The sequence below is a fragment of the Cygnus olor genome, chromosome 15 (assembly GCF_009769625.2).
Source record: "Cygnus olor isolate bCygOlo1 chromosome 15, bCygOlo1.pri.v2, whole genome shotgun sequence".
Lineage (NCBI taxonomy): Eukaryota > Metazoa > Chordata > Aves > Anseriformes > Anatidae > Cygnus > Cygnus olor.
In genome coordinates, this window is record NC_049183.1 from 10,332,974 (window position 1) to 10,349,831 (window position 16,858).

Consider the following 16,858-nt stretch of genomic DNA (forward strand, 5'->3'; position numbering starts at 1 on the left):
TTTGATCTAGGGGACTTTGTTTTTTTATTTTTGACTGCTCTTTTTTATGGAGCGCTGTGGCTGTGATGGTGGAGCTGTCCTGGTGCAGATCAGCATCTACTGCTTCTCTCAGCTTTGTGGTTTTGATGGGCACACTCAGAGACCATATCCAAATGTCTGTAGCTGTCTTGCGTTTGAGTGTGAATGTGCCAAGTGCCATAAATACACTATCTGTGGAACGAGTTCAACATCTGCTAACGGGCAGTTTTAATCCATGATTTCACAAAGTAAAATAAACTCGAGGTAAAGCGGTTTCCCTCGCGGCCCGCGTAAGGCAGAAACAACCTCCTCCGGCCCTACAGCGAGCACAAAGCCAGGCTCCCCTCACCGCCGGACAAGGGGGCGGCCGCTCCCCTGAGGGCGGCACGGGCAGGGTCCGCTCTGGGCTTTTCCCCGGGCAGCGGCGGGGCCTCGCCGGCCTGGGGGCCGGGCTGGGCCCTGCAGTTGCTACGGCTACGGAGGCCACGGCAGCCCCGGCCGCGGAGCGGCTGCGCGGGAGGGGGTGGTGGCTGTGAGGCGGCGGCGGCCCGGGGGGCCCCGCGGCTTTGCCCGTGCTCGAGGGGCTGCACCCGGTCGCCATTTCGCGCCCGCTCGGCTCTTCCGCGCAGCCTGGGCGCGATTGCTCTGGTAGTGCCTGAGGGGTTCAGGCGCCTGCTGGAGCCAGGCTGTGGTGAGAACATGGCGGGTGCTTGAGGCTGGCTCTGTCGGTTCCCGCCTCTGCAAAATGCGGGATTGATTCTTGTATTACAGAGCAGTGGTGGCCCGTCTGTGAAAAGAGTGGGGTTTTTTGTTGTTATGGCTGGGGAAGCTGTCCCAAGGCATTCGTGTAACGACTGGCAAAATAGCCTGTTTTTTCATAAGCTGTAATGGTTTTTGTATGTTGTGGTTGTCTGCAGATCAACAAAAGCAGGTTAAAATCCAAAATACTCTTTCAACTGTAACTTTAAAGAAGCCCACTAAACTGTCTTCTTAAGAAAAAAGGTGCTCAACTTTTCTACATGATTAAATCTAGACCCTAAAATTCCCCTAGTAAAGATGGACACCTCTCTGCATAGCAAAAATTGGTCTACTGGCAATAGTGTTTTGTCAGTATTTGATGGATTTCATAGAGGCAGACATTGGTTCTGGTTAACCCTGCAGTCTGACTGCCACAAGCTGAAAACACTTCTTTGAGGAATTACTCTTATTACAGCACTGATTTTAAATACCTGTATGAATATGTGTATGTATTTAAGTGAATATACTTAAGGAAAGATTTATAATTTTTTCATTTAGTTATCTGTGTTGTTTGTTTGTTTTTGCATCAGATATGGGGAAAAATCTTTGTATAAGAAGACAGTAGATACTTGGGAGGATAATAGATGTTGAGGCAATTCAGTAGTTATGGCAAAGGATAAGAAGAAAGATGTCAAGAAGTCAGAAAGGTCTGTACGTCCTTCTATCGCTGAACAAGGTGCCAGAACTGAGAGTAGTTCAACAAAGCTAACGGATTTGCAGGAAGCACAGGCAAGCACAGCAGTATCAGATAAAGAACCAGAGGAGGTAGAAGAACGTCCAGTCCAAAATGTTCCTCAATACTATGAGGAGCCTATTCTTACTCAGCTTATTGTAAAAAGGTATGGTTGTTACAAATATATCAGTTAAACTGGGAATTCTCATTTAAGTATCTGTGGTGTACAGTGATACACATTTTTGTCATACAAATATGGATCAGATCCGTGATTTGAGACAGCATATGAGGTTATTCAGATCTAGTAGCCTTGACATGTTATAAAAGTGATACGCATAGAAATTCTACTGCCTTTCTGGATCCTAGAGTGTTGCTGGCACTTGCTGCTTGCCAGAAGTCTCATTCTTTAAGCTTTGTTTAGGTGTGGTGAAGTTTAGTCTAAATATATCAACATGTAGAAAAAATTTACCCACATCACTTAATTTTCAGTTGTTGCTGCCTTTTAATGTGTAGAGCTGTTCATATCCTTTACAAATATCCTAAACTGAGGAAGACAGGTGAATGCCATTGTATAACAAATACTTTTGTAGTTCAAGGGAACTGTATGTAATGTTTCAGATATTCACCAAGTTGCCTGGTTGTAAGCTAATAAATGCTACCAGTATGATTTTATTTTATTTATTTTTTAATTGAAAATAATTTGGGTCTGTGGCAACATGGTAATTATGTGAAATGCTACAGGGAGGATTCTGAAAATTGGAAATTTTGTAGCTCTGTTTTCTACACAAGATACAATAACTGACCTGTGTTCAAACCATGGTAAAACAAAAGTCATTTATTGTATGTCTGCCATGATTTAGGTGTATTGGTGACTTGAAATGTTCATCTTTAGTTTGTTTTCCTTGTAGCTATGAAGGTGAAAAAGTCCATGGATTGTATGAGGGTGAAGGTGTTGCATATTTTGAGGGAGGAAACACGTATAAGGTGGGTGTATAAATTAATTAAAAAATAGTGATGGATAAACTTATTTTTCTAGATCAAACAGGCTGTTTCTCTTAATGTAGGTGGAGGTTGAGTGCTTAAAATGTGTAAGCATCGAAAGCTCTGTTGGTTTCTGGCATTAAAACTTCATTGGCAACTAGTAGTTGGAGGGAATTTAATATGCTATTATTATGAAATTTTATGGTCACTGTAGGCTTCAGTTGTGGTTGGAATAAATTTGCAAACAATACTGTTCTTTTCTTTTTAAAGGGGATGTTTTCTGAAGGGTTTATGCATGGACAAGGGACTTACACATGGGCTGATGGAGTGAAGTATGAGGTAAAGTGCATTATACCTTGTGACTGAACACTGTTACAGCTGATTAGATGTGTAAATTTGAGGGAAGTAGTTACATTACAGTAATTGGTACAATACAGGTTGCAACTGCAGAACTGTGGTAGTGATTTCAGCCATAAATCTGAGTCCTCAGTTGGTTATGTCTTCCTTGCGTTAAGAAGGAACAGCGAGTCAAATGCCTTAGTTTTTTAAATGTTGTAATTTAATATTTTAGGGAACATTTGTTAAGAATGTGCAGATGCTTAATGGATGCTATACATGGAATGATGGCAGCTATTATGAAGGATCAATCGAGAATGGACTTAGGCATGGATTTGGCTTTTTCAGGAGCAGTACCCATCCAGTTTCTTATATTGGTTACTGGTATAAAGGCAAAAGACATGGAAAGGTAAATAAAAACACCAAATGAGAGCATAGTTTTGGGTGTGTGCCTTCTAGAACATAATCCACTCTTGTGCAGGGATTTTCCAAAAATGTTCTGTGTCATTGCATGGTCTTATCCTACATAGAGATTCTTTTTTTTTTTTTTTTTTTTTTCAGAACCTTTTCTGAGGTTGTGAATAGTAATTAAAACAACTGCGTTGGGATCTTGTTTGTAGTAGAAGGGATGAGTAGTCTGCCAAAAGAGTAATTGGTCTGTTGTGTGTTCTGTTAATCCTTAAGGCTGCTACAATTAGATGACGACAAAGCCAAAATTGATGACTGCATCCGTAGCCACATTCTAGCAGTGTGTTACTGCTTTCCACAAAGGATAAAGTGAACCCACCTCCCGGATGTATTAGACAGACCAAGTGATGTTTTCTAAGTGTAGATGAATACTTAGGTATTGATTTAATTTGATGGTACTGTTTCTTTTAGGGTACCGTTTATTATGATCGGGAGCACACCTCTTGGTATTCAGGTGACTGGCTAAATAACGTCAAAGAAGGATGGGGAATGAGATGGTAAAGATGATAACACTTTTGTTCTTATCTTCATATTATTTATTTTGCATATATTGTCATATGTTTTTTCCAATTGTTTAAAGCAGGTGCAAGTGCTGCCATTTCATAGTAGTATGTACTTCCTGCAGTGGAAAAAATAACTGTACGAAGTGCTTGACTGTAATAACATAGACCTTCTCTATGAGTTACGTTTTTATGTTAATGTATTTATACTGATTATTGCCAAAAAGATAGACTATAAAGATGAAATTATCCTGAATCAGCTTTAGTAAACCACAAATCAACATTTCAAAACAAATGAACTAAATTGATTTGAACAGATAGAGGTGCTTTCATGAATAAATGAATTATTTGGTCTAGTTATATATAAGATAATATTTTTATTAGTTATGATGAAGTCTCTTTGGAGAAAAAAAAGGTCTGGTTAATATTTTTACAATGGTTTATTAGTTAAGATTTGGTAAAGAGTGAGCACAGTCAAACCTGTGTATCCATGTCACAGTGAGCCAGCTTTCAAACTAACACTAATATTTAACATTAAGAAATGCTAAATTTATTAGCATTGAGGCTTTGCATAAACTCTGCTTTCATAAGACCCACTCAGAATTCAGTGTGAAATCTTAACATTTTTTTCTTTTTGCAGCTATAAGTCTGGCAATACCTATGAAGGTCAGTGGGAGAAAAATGTACGTCATGGAAGAGGAAGAATGAGGTGGTTGACAGATAATCAAGAGTATATTGGACAGTGGGTGTATGGCATACAGGTATTAATTTCTTCCCCAGCAACCTCTTTAGTTGAACATCTATCCTTTGCTCTATTCAAACTAGATAGGGAGTTTTGTGCAAGATCAAAGGAGCTTGGTACGATCTTGCTAGTTGAGATCAAGGAAATATGATGTTTGTTCTAAGTTAATTCTCATGTTTGGAATATTCCCATTTTTAACGGCTTTTGACTTAATCTTACAAAATTATAATTTAATTTTTAAAACTTTTTTTTGATTATTAAGAATCTTATTTCCCATTAGAAAAGTTAAATTTTTGTGGCTATACTTAGCTTGAGATAAGACTTTGACCATGACTGTATGTGACAGTTTACTTGTGTCATCTGTAAAATATGAGACTTCACTGCTCCCTCTTGTAAAAGGTTTAGGGTATAAGGAGATTTCTGGCATTTTCTGTTCCTTCCATATATTATTCTGTTGGAAAAAGAATGGGAAGAACTTCCTCTGTCTTTTTACTCTGCATAAAATTGCTGAGGAGTCCAGCTTCTGGAACATCGTGGTGCTTTGTGGCATGCTGTTCCTCACCTGGCTGTTCAGCATTACAGTTGAAAGGATTCAGATAGGAAGGATGTTTTTAGGAGTCCTGTTGGTAAAGCCTGCTTAAGTATATGTTCATTCGGTATATCCGCTGAATGCTTTTCCCACGCACATTTGTAGAATATAGTTCTATGTATGGTTTGAAGTACTACAGCTATTCACTGTGTGCTTTTATTTGAGAGATTTATCAGTAGCAACTCTTAGAGATGCCTAGGAGGTCGTCCTTTATAAAAGTCAGGACAGGTAGCAGTAGTAGCTCTTCTGGAGACTTTTTTTTTTTTAACCACACGAATTTTTTTCAGCATGGATATGGCACCCACATATGGTTTCTGAAGAGAATGCCTGCATCTCAGTACCCTTTAAGAAATAAATACATAGGGAATTTTGTAAATGGGGAACGACATGGACGTGGGAGGTTCATCTATGCCAGTGGAGCAGTGTATGATGGCGAATGGGTTTGTAATAAGAAGCATGGCAAGGTGCGTATTGACAAGTAGTAAGACAAAGCAAGAGAAAACACCAGATTAGTCCATTCTGATCTTGTATAGTGGATCTCAAGATTTCTGTACCAAAAACTACATTCAATTTGCATTGTGGATGGAATCCTAACATAAAGGACAGAGTCCACTGAGAGCAGTAGGAGCCTTTTCAGGGACCTTGCTGGGCCACTGGTCTGACTCTATAGTTAAGTGTGTGTTATGTGTATAATGAAATATATTTCACTGTGGAGATTTTAAGTTCAATTGGTGCATCTTGATTTTTGCAGCAGTTGGTCAGTGCTTTTATCCTATGAGCTAATGGATTTCAAGCTATCCTTGCACAGAGATGTTCTCACATTAGCAGATTGTTTAAAAGAAACAAACAAAAAACCACTCAACCATGGGCACATTGTTAAAGTAGTAAGAAAGACTGCAGTCTTTCTATATGGGTGTGTGTGGGGGTGTTTTTCTTTCAAAATATGTTACAAAATAAAAAGGATATGTTGGCAATTCTTCATTCCATCAGTGTACTTTAATTAACAGATGACAAAATACTTTATAAAAGAGGGTATGAAAATTCTTTTGCTTTATTTTATCTCGTATAATGCTTTATAACCAAGATTGTTTAAAAGGAAGTTTAATTGAGAACATTAGTGTTACTTTTTCCTGGTCTTTGATTAAATAAGAAAATTAATCAATTGCATCTGTCTGTAGGGCAAGTTTGTTTTCAAGAATGGGAATGTTTATGAAGGAGAGTTTATAGATGATAATATGGTAGGATATCCTGCTTTTCAAGTGGGTGCAATGGATGCACAAAAGTTGAATGCCATTTGCACAGGAAGTTGTTTTGGCACTGGTAAGTAGCTTAAGAACACAAATTCTACACAATTCAGATTTTGTTGTTCTTTCTTCTATAATGTGAAGCTGTTCATGCTAATTTGAGAGCCAGACCTATTTCTTCAAAGAACTTTGATGAAGACAGAAGTTATTTTAATACTTTTTGCTTTAATTTAAAAGTTATTTTAATATTCTTGTTCCTATTCTTGTTTCCAGTGATACATTCACACTGATACATATCACACTAAGTGATACATTCACACTGCATCTTCTTACAGTTTTGAAACACTGTTTAGAAGTTTCATAGCAGATATAAGATATGCATTTTTTTTTGTTAGTGGTTGGATTTGAAAAAAAATACAGTTTAATAGCTATGCTGTTGATAATGAAATATGCACCGTTCACTGTAAAGGAGTCTGTTTTTCTCTGAAGTCAGTAAAACAAGAAGGAATAATGTATGGTTTCTTTTACTTGTGTGTGTATTTAATTTCATTTTGTTTCTAATTTATTTACTTGTATGTTAGAAACCATTGGAATCATTAACGACTCAGAAAATCCTTCTACTCTGGGATCAGATATTGAATTAGATATATCTTCACTGCTTGACTTGTTACCAGGGGAAGAGAAACAGGAAGAAACGAGACAAGTAAGAGCCTACTGTCTAGTCATTTTTTTCATGTCATTTTTTTCTACAGTGAAATTCACATTATTTCTAGTTTACATATATTAGTGTAAGTCTTTTTGTTCAAGAATTTTTCAAAAATCTGAAGGCTGTGAAAAAAAGCACAAATAATGGATACACTGTATTGACTCTTACTGAGCAGCTACTAGAAAACAATAAAAAATACGTTAACATTCATAAGGGCACTCAGCAACTACTTGCAGCTACTGGGAGGGTTGTCTACTAGCAGACATAGACAAATTTATTTTTATCAGTCACCAAAAAATATGTATTGTAACTTCATTTGAGTAATGCTCTGCTGAGTCCCTTAGCCAGGAATTTAGAAGATCAGAAGCATTACGTACTCCATATGAGCTGCTTCCTACTTTCTATGAGACTATACTGAAAACATATCCTGCTTTATTTAGGTAGAATTTGCTGTGTTGAGACATATTACAGAACTGAGAAGAGTTTACAGTTTCTACAGCGGCTTAGGCTGTGACGATGCTCATGACAACACCTTCCTTATGACTAGGCTCCAATTTTGGAGATTTCTGAAGGACTGCCAACTTCATCACTCCAACATAACTCTCGCTGAAATGGATCGAATATTGAGTGGTTTGTATTTCTGTTGATTAGGATGTAGGATCTAGGTATTTCAATAGTAAGCTATGGAGAGTGGGAGTGGCAGGCTCTACTCATAGGTAAGTGGTACAAAGCAAGTTCCTCTGTGCTTGTGAATTTTCAGTGGATGTATTAACACTTTTAAAAGCACTTCAGGTGCTTAGGTGAGAGAAATGCAAAATTAAAATACCACTTAAAAATTGTTCTATGGAGACAGACATCTGTATAAAAACTTTTTCACCACTGGTCTTGTTGCTACAGTTACACATAGTTTTAAGAGATCTGAGAAGAACCAGTAGAAGACAAAAATCTTCCGTATTTATGTTAAGTGCTCTTATCTCAGGTTTTCATGTAGTATTTTTTTTTCTTCCATAGAGCCAGTTTATTAGTCAGCTCCATTTAGACCTGCACTGTGCCTTTGTTATAAAGACACACTGCAGTGTCCCCAGTGTGTGAAGGGATTAACTCCAACTTCACTTCCCTTCTATTTGCATGTGCTGAGGGGATGAGTTTTTAGAAAGAGAAATGATAAGGTATAGATATAGGTGGACTGTGCTACCTTGCCCTGCTTATTTGGAAGTGATGCTGTGTCTCATCAGATTCTTCCAGGAGTGTTGTTTCACTGCGATAGGTAGAGACGGAGAGGATAAGAAAGCTATAAGCTCAATACAGTTATAGAGCATTTTAATGTACACGATAGCAATAGAGGTTATTTTTTCAATTTTTTTAGGTGATAAAACGCCACTTGAGGAGATACATTCTCCATATGAGACTTTACTCTTCAGAACATTTTTATCTCACCTTATTCATCTAGCATTTCATATCTATCATAAGGAGCACAAGTAAGTTTCACCTTTCAGTGAAATTTATTTCAGCGTAATGTTTGATTCTTCCCAGACAAGGACTTCTTCCTCTCCTTCATTCTACTTCTCCCAGGACATTGGCTTGCCTTTGCACTCTTGATTATTCATTCTCTTTCTGTTGCCTCTTCTGATACTGGGCAAAATATCCCAGTAACCAATACTGGAACTATTAACTAAGTAGTACCAGCTGTGGTATTGCAGAAACCATATATTAGTGCTTTTGGAGGTGGCTGTATGGGTGAAATGCTTTTTTTCTTCTTTTTTTTTTTGTTTTTTTTAAACTAGTCTATATAAATTGTAGCAAATATTTCTGAAGTGCAAGGTAGACTGTGGAATTTCAGTGGGCTTTTGATCCTACAACATGAGGGTGTTTTTGAAATTTCTACTTAATGTTTTTTGCATTAATTAAATGACATTTTCATACTGAACAGAAATAAATGTGAATCTTCTCTCCTTGGTTCTATGATGGAGTCATAATTCAAGATGGTTTTGGGAAGGACTTTTACCAAGAGTCCTGAAATTCACTGAAGAGTGTCCAAGAAAAATCTGTTATAAAACTTTTACAGGATAAATGTACTTTTTGAAAAACATCATAATTAAAAAAAACTTTCATTTTGCACAAAATGTAAAATAAAAAAATGTAATTTTTGTTTCACCTGTAGGGACAAAGGTCCTTATCTGAGTAAGTGTTTTGTAGAAATGGTGTCCAGGAATGTTATTCCCACTGCATGTCATATCCAGGGTAAGTATATTCTGGATATTCTTCTGTACTGTGTAAAATTCATTTAGTACTACATACCTCACAATTTTCTGGTAACTTATGTTTTTTCCCAATTAATTTTTACAGGTATCTTGTTTTCTGAACAACGTCGTACTGTTTTTGCCCTGTGCTACATTGACAAATGCTGGGAAATATACAGAGCCTTTTGTAGATCAAATACCAGACCTCCATTTGAACCCACAATGAAAATGAGGCAGTTCCTTTGGATGTGAATGTAATTTATTTATTTTTTTTTTTGTGTGATTAGGTGCACTTTTTTCAGTTTTTATAGGCATTTAAAAATTCTCCCTGTGACTTCTGCACAGTTGAAAAAATATGAGCATTGCCGTTTGTACAAACTGTCCAACAGATGTTACAGTTGTTACATAGAAATTTATGTGCTCTTCGCAGGATTGCCTTCTGATTTCTTACTTGATTATTTCAAATCATCAAAACTTAGACACGTTTTAAGGGAATATAAATATTTTTGCTGTTTTTTTTTCTTTTTCTTTTTCCTCCCATAAAATATATGTGCCGAAATGTCATACTGGTAGAACTTAAAGACTGGAAACTTTAGAAATAACAAATAAAGAATTTTAATAAGGTACTAATTTAACTTACTGCATCATGGTCATGAGATTCTTTACTAAAATTCAGCAATCCAGGGACGGACATAGATTACACTGAAGCTATGGAACAATTTCCATTGATATAACTGTGTTTTGAGTCCCTTTCACTGTTTAAATCCAAGCCTTTTTTCTTTTCCTTGAAATTTTCTAATTAAAACTATCAGATGGCAAATTGTAATATTTAATATTCTATTTATGAGCTTTCTCAAGTTCTTTCTTAACACTGTTTTGAATTGCCAGAAAAATTACTGTTGACTTCTGTTGATCCAGAATTTCAGTCTATCATTACTTGTGTAGTGGAAGTATCATTTGAAACCAATAGAGATTTTGACACGGGCTTTAAGGGGAATTGGATTAGGTTCATATGGGAATGCCTTAAGTGCTGTTAACTTGTAATATTTAATCTTACACAGGATTTTAACTTCTCAGCAAACAATTAACTGCTTCGAGACTGTGGAAATACTTGTCAAAGATGGTCCATCTCTACATGACAGCAGTAGTATCAACCTGGAACAGGAGGTGTGTATGGAAAAAATATACTACATAGTAGTTCATTGCTACAGGAACAATTAAAATTAATTTTAGAAAATGTTGCAAACAGTTTTCCCTTCTGCTAAAATGTGAAGAAAATGTAATTTATTATGAAAAAAATGAGCACAAAATTTGTAATATTTTTATCTTCTGTTGTTCTGTGCCCATATCTTCTAGTACAGCTTGTGTAATTCCATGTTTGCTTATTATATTGCCTTTGGTATAGTCTCAGCATACCTGTGCGCTGATCATAGAGATAACACCTTAAAAGTATTGTAACACAGAGGGCAAATACTTGGTTAGTGATGCGTGAGGTGTCACCAAGAGTCACTATCCATTGAGGAATGGTAGAAGACTCTTGAGCTACAAGCTGGCATGCCATAGAGGGCCTTCACCCTTAAAGAACTAGCTCTTATCCAGTGACAATCTGTTGTAATGACATAACTGAATATGACTGAATATGATTTGAATATGATTTTAAACAGTATCTGATAAACTGAGAGTACAGTGTATAAGCACTAATAAAGGATTCAATTACACCCATTCTTGGTCTCTCTGGAAGCATCATGTACAATTAAACATTTTAAGTAATGCCAATAATTTTATGTTATTGCTCAGGGAAAAATTTCTTGTAGCTCCAGATATAGCAAAAATCTATTCGGTATTTTATTTTAATGAGATTTGTATAAGGCATAAGACAGTATATCACTGACTGAATTTTTTCAATTTAATTTTCTTTTTTTCTCCAAAAGAAGGGATGTTCGAGTAGATACATGAAGCAGGTGAGGCTTTGTGAACAATCAGTTTTTGAGTTCTTTGTTTGCTCAGACAATTTACCTGTGATGAAAGGATTTGTGAAAATTAATGAATTAATAACTGTATTTTGTTTTACTCTAGTTGGTTTTTCTCGAATTTGTTGAAGCTCTTCTCGATTGTGCGCTGGTGTATGTTACCAATGATATGATTAAAGAGCAGGTAGATCATGATAATCAGAAGAGAAGTAACTTCAGAGTTGAGGATTTCTCCGAGAAACCACGAATGTGTCTCTGTGTCCAGAATATTCTCTCTCCCAGGTAAAGTTAATACAGACCTGATAAATGTATGTCCACTTAGAGGGCAAAGTCAGGCCCTGCAAAGCCTGAACATAGAAACCAAATTCATCATTTTGCAATAAACGCCATTTTATTGGATCCTTCTGCTTTTTCTGTTGTTGGTACCTTAGATTGCATTATCGGTAATAGACAGTATAAACAGGCTTGCACATTTTCATAGATAATTATAAATAACACATAAAGCACTTTCAGGTTCTCCAGTGTTCAAAGGGGAATGATAAGGGGTTGACTGGTGGAGGACATGCCTCTCCTGCTCTAAGTGGATGTCTAAAATATGCCGTGTAAGAATGGCCTTGAAGCTATTGGACAGATGGGAATGTGCATTCCAGAGGTATGCTGCACTCCTTTTTTGCTAATCTTTTGAGTAAGGATTCTGTAGGTTGTAAGATGCTGCCTATGACACTCGTGTAATTACATCTTACATCCAAAAAATGGTCACAGGATAGTTGAAAGCAAGACTTATTAAGAGTTATGCACAAGATGAAAATATCTTTTATTAAATTGCAGAGAATTCAGAAACTAATTTCAGTCTCTAAGTAAGTAGCGCCACTGAACACCACCTTTTCCCATTCTCTGTCCATTTTTTGCTCTCCTGTGTAACCTTATTACCTTGCATCACTGCAAGTACTCATGCAGTAGCACAGTGAAACAGGCCAATTCAACTAGTTCATTTTCAAAGACTAATAGAAAAATCTTCATTTAAAACATATTGAATATCTTGTTTACTTTTTACTAGTACACTTACAGCAGAAGCATAATTGGTGCAGACATAAATGATGACATTTCTGAGGCAGTTGAGTTCAACAGTTGCTCATGGTTGTCTTCAAGGAAAAGTGTCATATCACAAGATGACATAAAGAAGCATGAGGTACATAAAAAGCCCATACTGAAAGCTGAGGGTTTGCCATTCATGGGTGACAGAGAAGCCAAGGTAGTTACATGTTTTGAAAGGGGCTAGAATTTCACCTAATATTAAAATGTGTTCCTTTGCCTGAATGCATGTATGAGCCTACAAGTGGGATATTTCTACTGCTAACAAAGCATTTGCTCCTACACATATTCTTAGCTATTTTATTTAGGATATTGGTTGGTATTTTCTACATAAACTAAAGCAGAAGCCAGTGGTGAATAAAGCTACGTGTGTTACCTGTATTAGCAAGGTGGGGAGTTAGAGGCTTAGAAGTGGGCAAAGAGATTTAGTAGCACCGGAGAAAGTAACTGTAACATACTTCCTAAAAACACTTTTCAGATTTCTTCTGGCAGTTTTTTCAACATCACCACCTTTACAGTTTTGCACCCATTGAGGCTGTATTCTTTTAACCATGGGTAGAATCAGTGAAGTAAAGATACCTGAATATGATTATGGTGAGATTTTTGATATTCCAAGAACAAAAATGTTCTGTTTGATGTCTGTGATTCTAGGGTAAGATACTAAGGATTAGTCAGAGAATTTAGAAACTTCCTGACTTAAAATGAAATAAAACATACCAACACTTTGAAAATGGAACCATGTTTGACCTGAGCTATTGTGAGACTTTTGCTGTCACTTGTCTGAAGAGTGGCATCACTGGGCTACAGTAAAAGCTTGGGATTACAGTAGGAAAGATTTCAAAGGATCCTCCTCAGATACACTTTTAAATAATGATCTTTTCTTTTCACTGAATGTAGTTCCTGTAGTATATTCCTATAGCCAGAAATAGATGACTAATAGAATATAGCACAGCAAATAAGAGCAGGAGCTTTTGTTCTCTGTACTTGTGTCTTTCCTTTACTCTGAAATAGGATAATCCTAATTCCCTGGCCATTGTCAAGGGCAAAGTGTTGTGACTGTTTTGCTAATATTTGAATGTGTCAAACACTATTGTAAGTTAAATGTTTTGAAATAGGCATAATTGAAGAATGTATTTGGTTAGGAGAGTGCTTTGGGGGTAGATATTTGCATGATCCAAATGGACAATGTAATTTCAATATTTTTTTTGAACACAAGACAAAGCATTTAGTAACTGAATTTAAAACTTCTTGCCAGCCACCGAGACCCTGTGAAGACCGAGGGCAGTCTCTGCAAGAATTTCTAATGGGTGAGTACTGTAGTTAACCATAAGCATCTATAGGCAGCTACAAATTTAATGATGATTAAAACAGTAGTTAATTGTTGAAACACTTGGATGTATTGTAATTATGGAGGGTAGTGGCATTCAGTTCTGTACTTACGACAAGGTTTACCTCTCCATGTTTAGCTTCCAAAACATGTTATGCTCAGTTAGCTGGGGAAGTTTGAATCTGTTTTGTGCTTTTTAATTGTAAACAATCATGTTTTTTCATTACCACCCCCCAAAACAAAACAAACAAACAAACAAAAAAAACAAACCAAAAAAACCTCAGAGGCTTTTTTAACTTAATTTAAACCTAAATTCTACTGGTCTGTCCCCACTCTTGGGCATGGAAGCAGGAGATTGAACTCTACACTGTGCATTCATTATAAACAATCTTTTCATTGGTATGGAAGTGTTTCGACCACTAAACAAGCTGGACGGTGATGATAATCTGTATTTGTTTTTGCTGAAGATCAAAACAAATACTTAACACACAGAATTACAGACTGAGTCATTTTATTTTTTTCTGTGTTTGCAGTACCAGATCCTGTCCTCTCATTCCACACAAGTCATGGAGAAGTCAAAGATGTTCGGTCATTGTCCAGCTGGGATACAGACAAAGGACAAGATCTCTGTCCAGCAATGGAACTGACAGGTAAAGCAATCCTACTGTCTTAAGATGAACATGCCACACATACACACCCCTCTAGCTCTTCAGTTGTGAAATAATTATTTGTATATGCAGATTTCAGCTTGTCACAACGAGGGCAGTAAATGAACATTAATTCGGAGGAAATATTTTGAAGAAAATTTTAAAAGAATTATTTAAGAAAGTGTAACTTAATGAGAATTTAAAGTGAAAACTTAATATTATTTCCACAATTTTAAAACACCACATCTTATCTGTAGGGGATCTATAAAATTTTAGTTTTATTTACTCTATGGGAAGCTCAATCTTGGAAAAATAAAAGATATTATGGCTATTTCTTGCATCTTTTACTTATTAAAAGAATTATTATTGCATATTCAGGAATGGCATGCCACCATTATCTGGGTTAAAATGTTTTGTGTTATGACAGGCCAGCATTCATGCAGAAGAAAAATTGCTAAGAGCATTTTCATATATAGAGCCTACTAACTTTCTTGTTACTCACCTTTTTATAACATTGCCCTTCTGGCTGGTTAGCAGGTCTCATTGGGGCTGTTTTTTGTCTTTGTTAACTTGTTACAAGGGTAAAGAACCCAAATGCAAGAACATAGTAGGCCAGGTGGTTTTTTGTGTTTTTTTTTTTAAGCAGTCCATCATATCTTTCACTGAAATCTGATGACTGAACAGTTAGATCTGAAAAAACTCTATTTTGTAAAGAACAATCAGATGTAACCTAGCCTTTTTTTTGACAGCCACAGCAATTGGATGCAGTTCTGTTCTTTCAGAGAGGCATACTAATCCCTCCATTCCCACATGTACGGGAGTCCCAGGTCCTGAACTGTTGTCAGACTACTGCATAATTAAGACATCTGTCATAGGATTAAAGGGAGTGTTTATATTCTTCTGATGCCATTCCCAGAGATGAGTGGCTCTGAAGATCTGCAAAAGGGCCATCCCCTTTCACGTGTATCAGTTCTGAGTTTCTATCTTTTATACCATGCAGAAACAAGCATGTATTCCTCAGATATGAAGAGGTGAGGAGCATAATGATCAGTGCAGCTAGACTTTTCTGTTGCAGGGTGTCAGATCTGAAATACCGTAGTCCAACAGGCATTTGAAATATAAATATTATGTTAAATAAACGTGTTTAATTTGTATGTTGCAGATAAACTAGAAGCCAAAACTGTAAAAGATGAGGAATTTGGTCGGTGGATGTATCAGGTGCAAATCTTTTTTATAAACAACTTCTTTCCTGCCTACCATCATGAAAAAGCACTGAGGGAAAAAATAAAAGAAAATCAAATACAGGATGCTGAGTTAGCTGAGCTGAGAAAGATGAAGGATGAAGAGCTGGCAAAGTACGTATGTTATCTTATCTTAAAATATTTTATCTTCTATTAGCAAAATTATTGAAAACAGGAAATCCACTGTAATAAAGTAATATAGCATACTGCAACTGGGGAAAAATAATCTAAATGTAGTAAGCAACATATAGAACGTAACTTGTGTAACTTTATTACTGTCAGGAATAATGAATGCAGGCTCTCTTTAGGTTACAGAACAATCTTTCCTAGTTCTGCTCTGTATAAAGGCAGTCAAGTCAAATGTATTTTTGAATGCTATAAATTGGACTTGAAGGATTAACTAGCTGGACTTTCTGCTTTTCTACAGTATGACAGCTTATAATGTGAATATAGGTGTAGTTGCTTGGCCAGTATAAATCTGCAGTACATAAATATAAACTTTGTTCACTCAGGCTTATTGCTGAAAGAGAAGCAGAAGAGGCAAAAAGGCCGGAAGAGGCCACAGTTGAAAAAGGATCTTTTGAGTCCAACAATACAGCCATTAAGGAGTTAGAGGAGCCTGTTCCACAGTTAGTAACCCCTCCAAAGGAAGAGGCATCCATTGTACCACCCCTGTTGTTACCAAGGTGCCTGCTGGCGCAAAGAGAAAGAAGAAGTAAATCTTCTGATGAGGCCTGAAATTTCAAGTATGTAAGTATTCTTTGAAGAAAAAAACAAACACTAAAAAACACCTGCAGTAGCATTTAAAACACAAGTGAGATAAAACTGCATGGTATGTTTTCACAGGGAAATTAAACTTCATGGCCAGCTGCTTTAAATGAAGGGCCTTGGGAAAAAGAATATGTTAGTTAAATGAGTGTAACCCTTTGCATAAAGAAAACTATTACAAAAGTCAGTATTTGATGATTAACTAAAACTTCTATCATTGTTAAGCTGGTATAGAATTGATATCCCATATCACGAGTGTATGCCCTAAGTAAATGGTTTCTCCTTAAACCATTGTCTATTTGATTGAAATGCTTCATATAAGCAAGTATTTTTGTGGTCCAGTCTGGAGTACACCTACGTTTAAGTAAGAATTTGACAACAAAAAAGGTGAATCAGGATGAAGGAGAAGCTTTAAAAACAGGTCAACTTTGAACAAATAATTTTCTAGCACCTTTTCTGAGGTCTTGTGTAACCAGTCTAGTTCCATATCACAGCATGACTTTCTGTTAATTTTCTAC

General features: G+C 36.5%; 1 protein-coding gene across 1 annotated transcript; it reads left to right on the plus strand.

Moving 5' to 3' along the window:
* The first annotated feature begins 504 nt into the window (after positions 1–504).
* RSPH10B (radial spoke head 10 homolog B) lies at positions 505–16,789 on the plus strand. The gene is given in 23 exon segments (XM_040574540.1): positions 505–709; positions 1,347–1,655; positions 2,398–2,473; positions 2,741–2,809; positions 3,042–3,215; positions 3,686–3,771; positions 4,415–4,535; positions 5,393–5,569; positions 6,284–6,425; positions 6,931–7,052; positions 7,496–7,685; positions 8,422–8,533; positions 9,217–9,296; positions 9,402–9,547; positions 10,353–10,392; positions 10,395–10,462; positions 11,372–11,501; positions 11,504–11,547; positions 13,613–13,664; positions 14,224–14,334; positions 15,494–15,686; positions 16,085–16,239; positions 16,242–16,789. Coding segments are annotated over 22 exon segments (2,571 nt in total). The 5' UTR covers positions 505–709; positions 1,347–1,422; the 3' UTR covers positions 16,292–16,789.
* Positions 16,790–16,858: the final 69 nt, after the last annotated feature.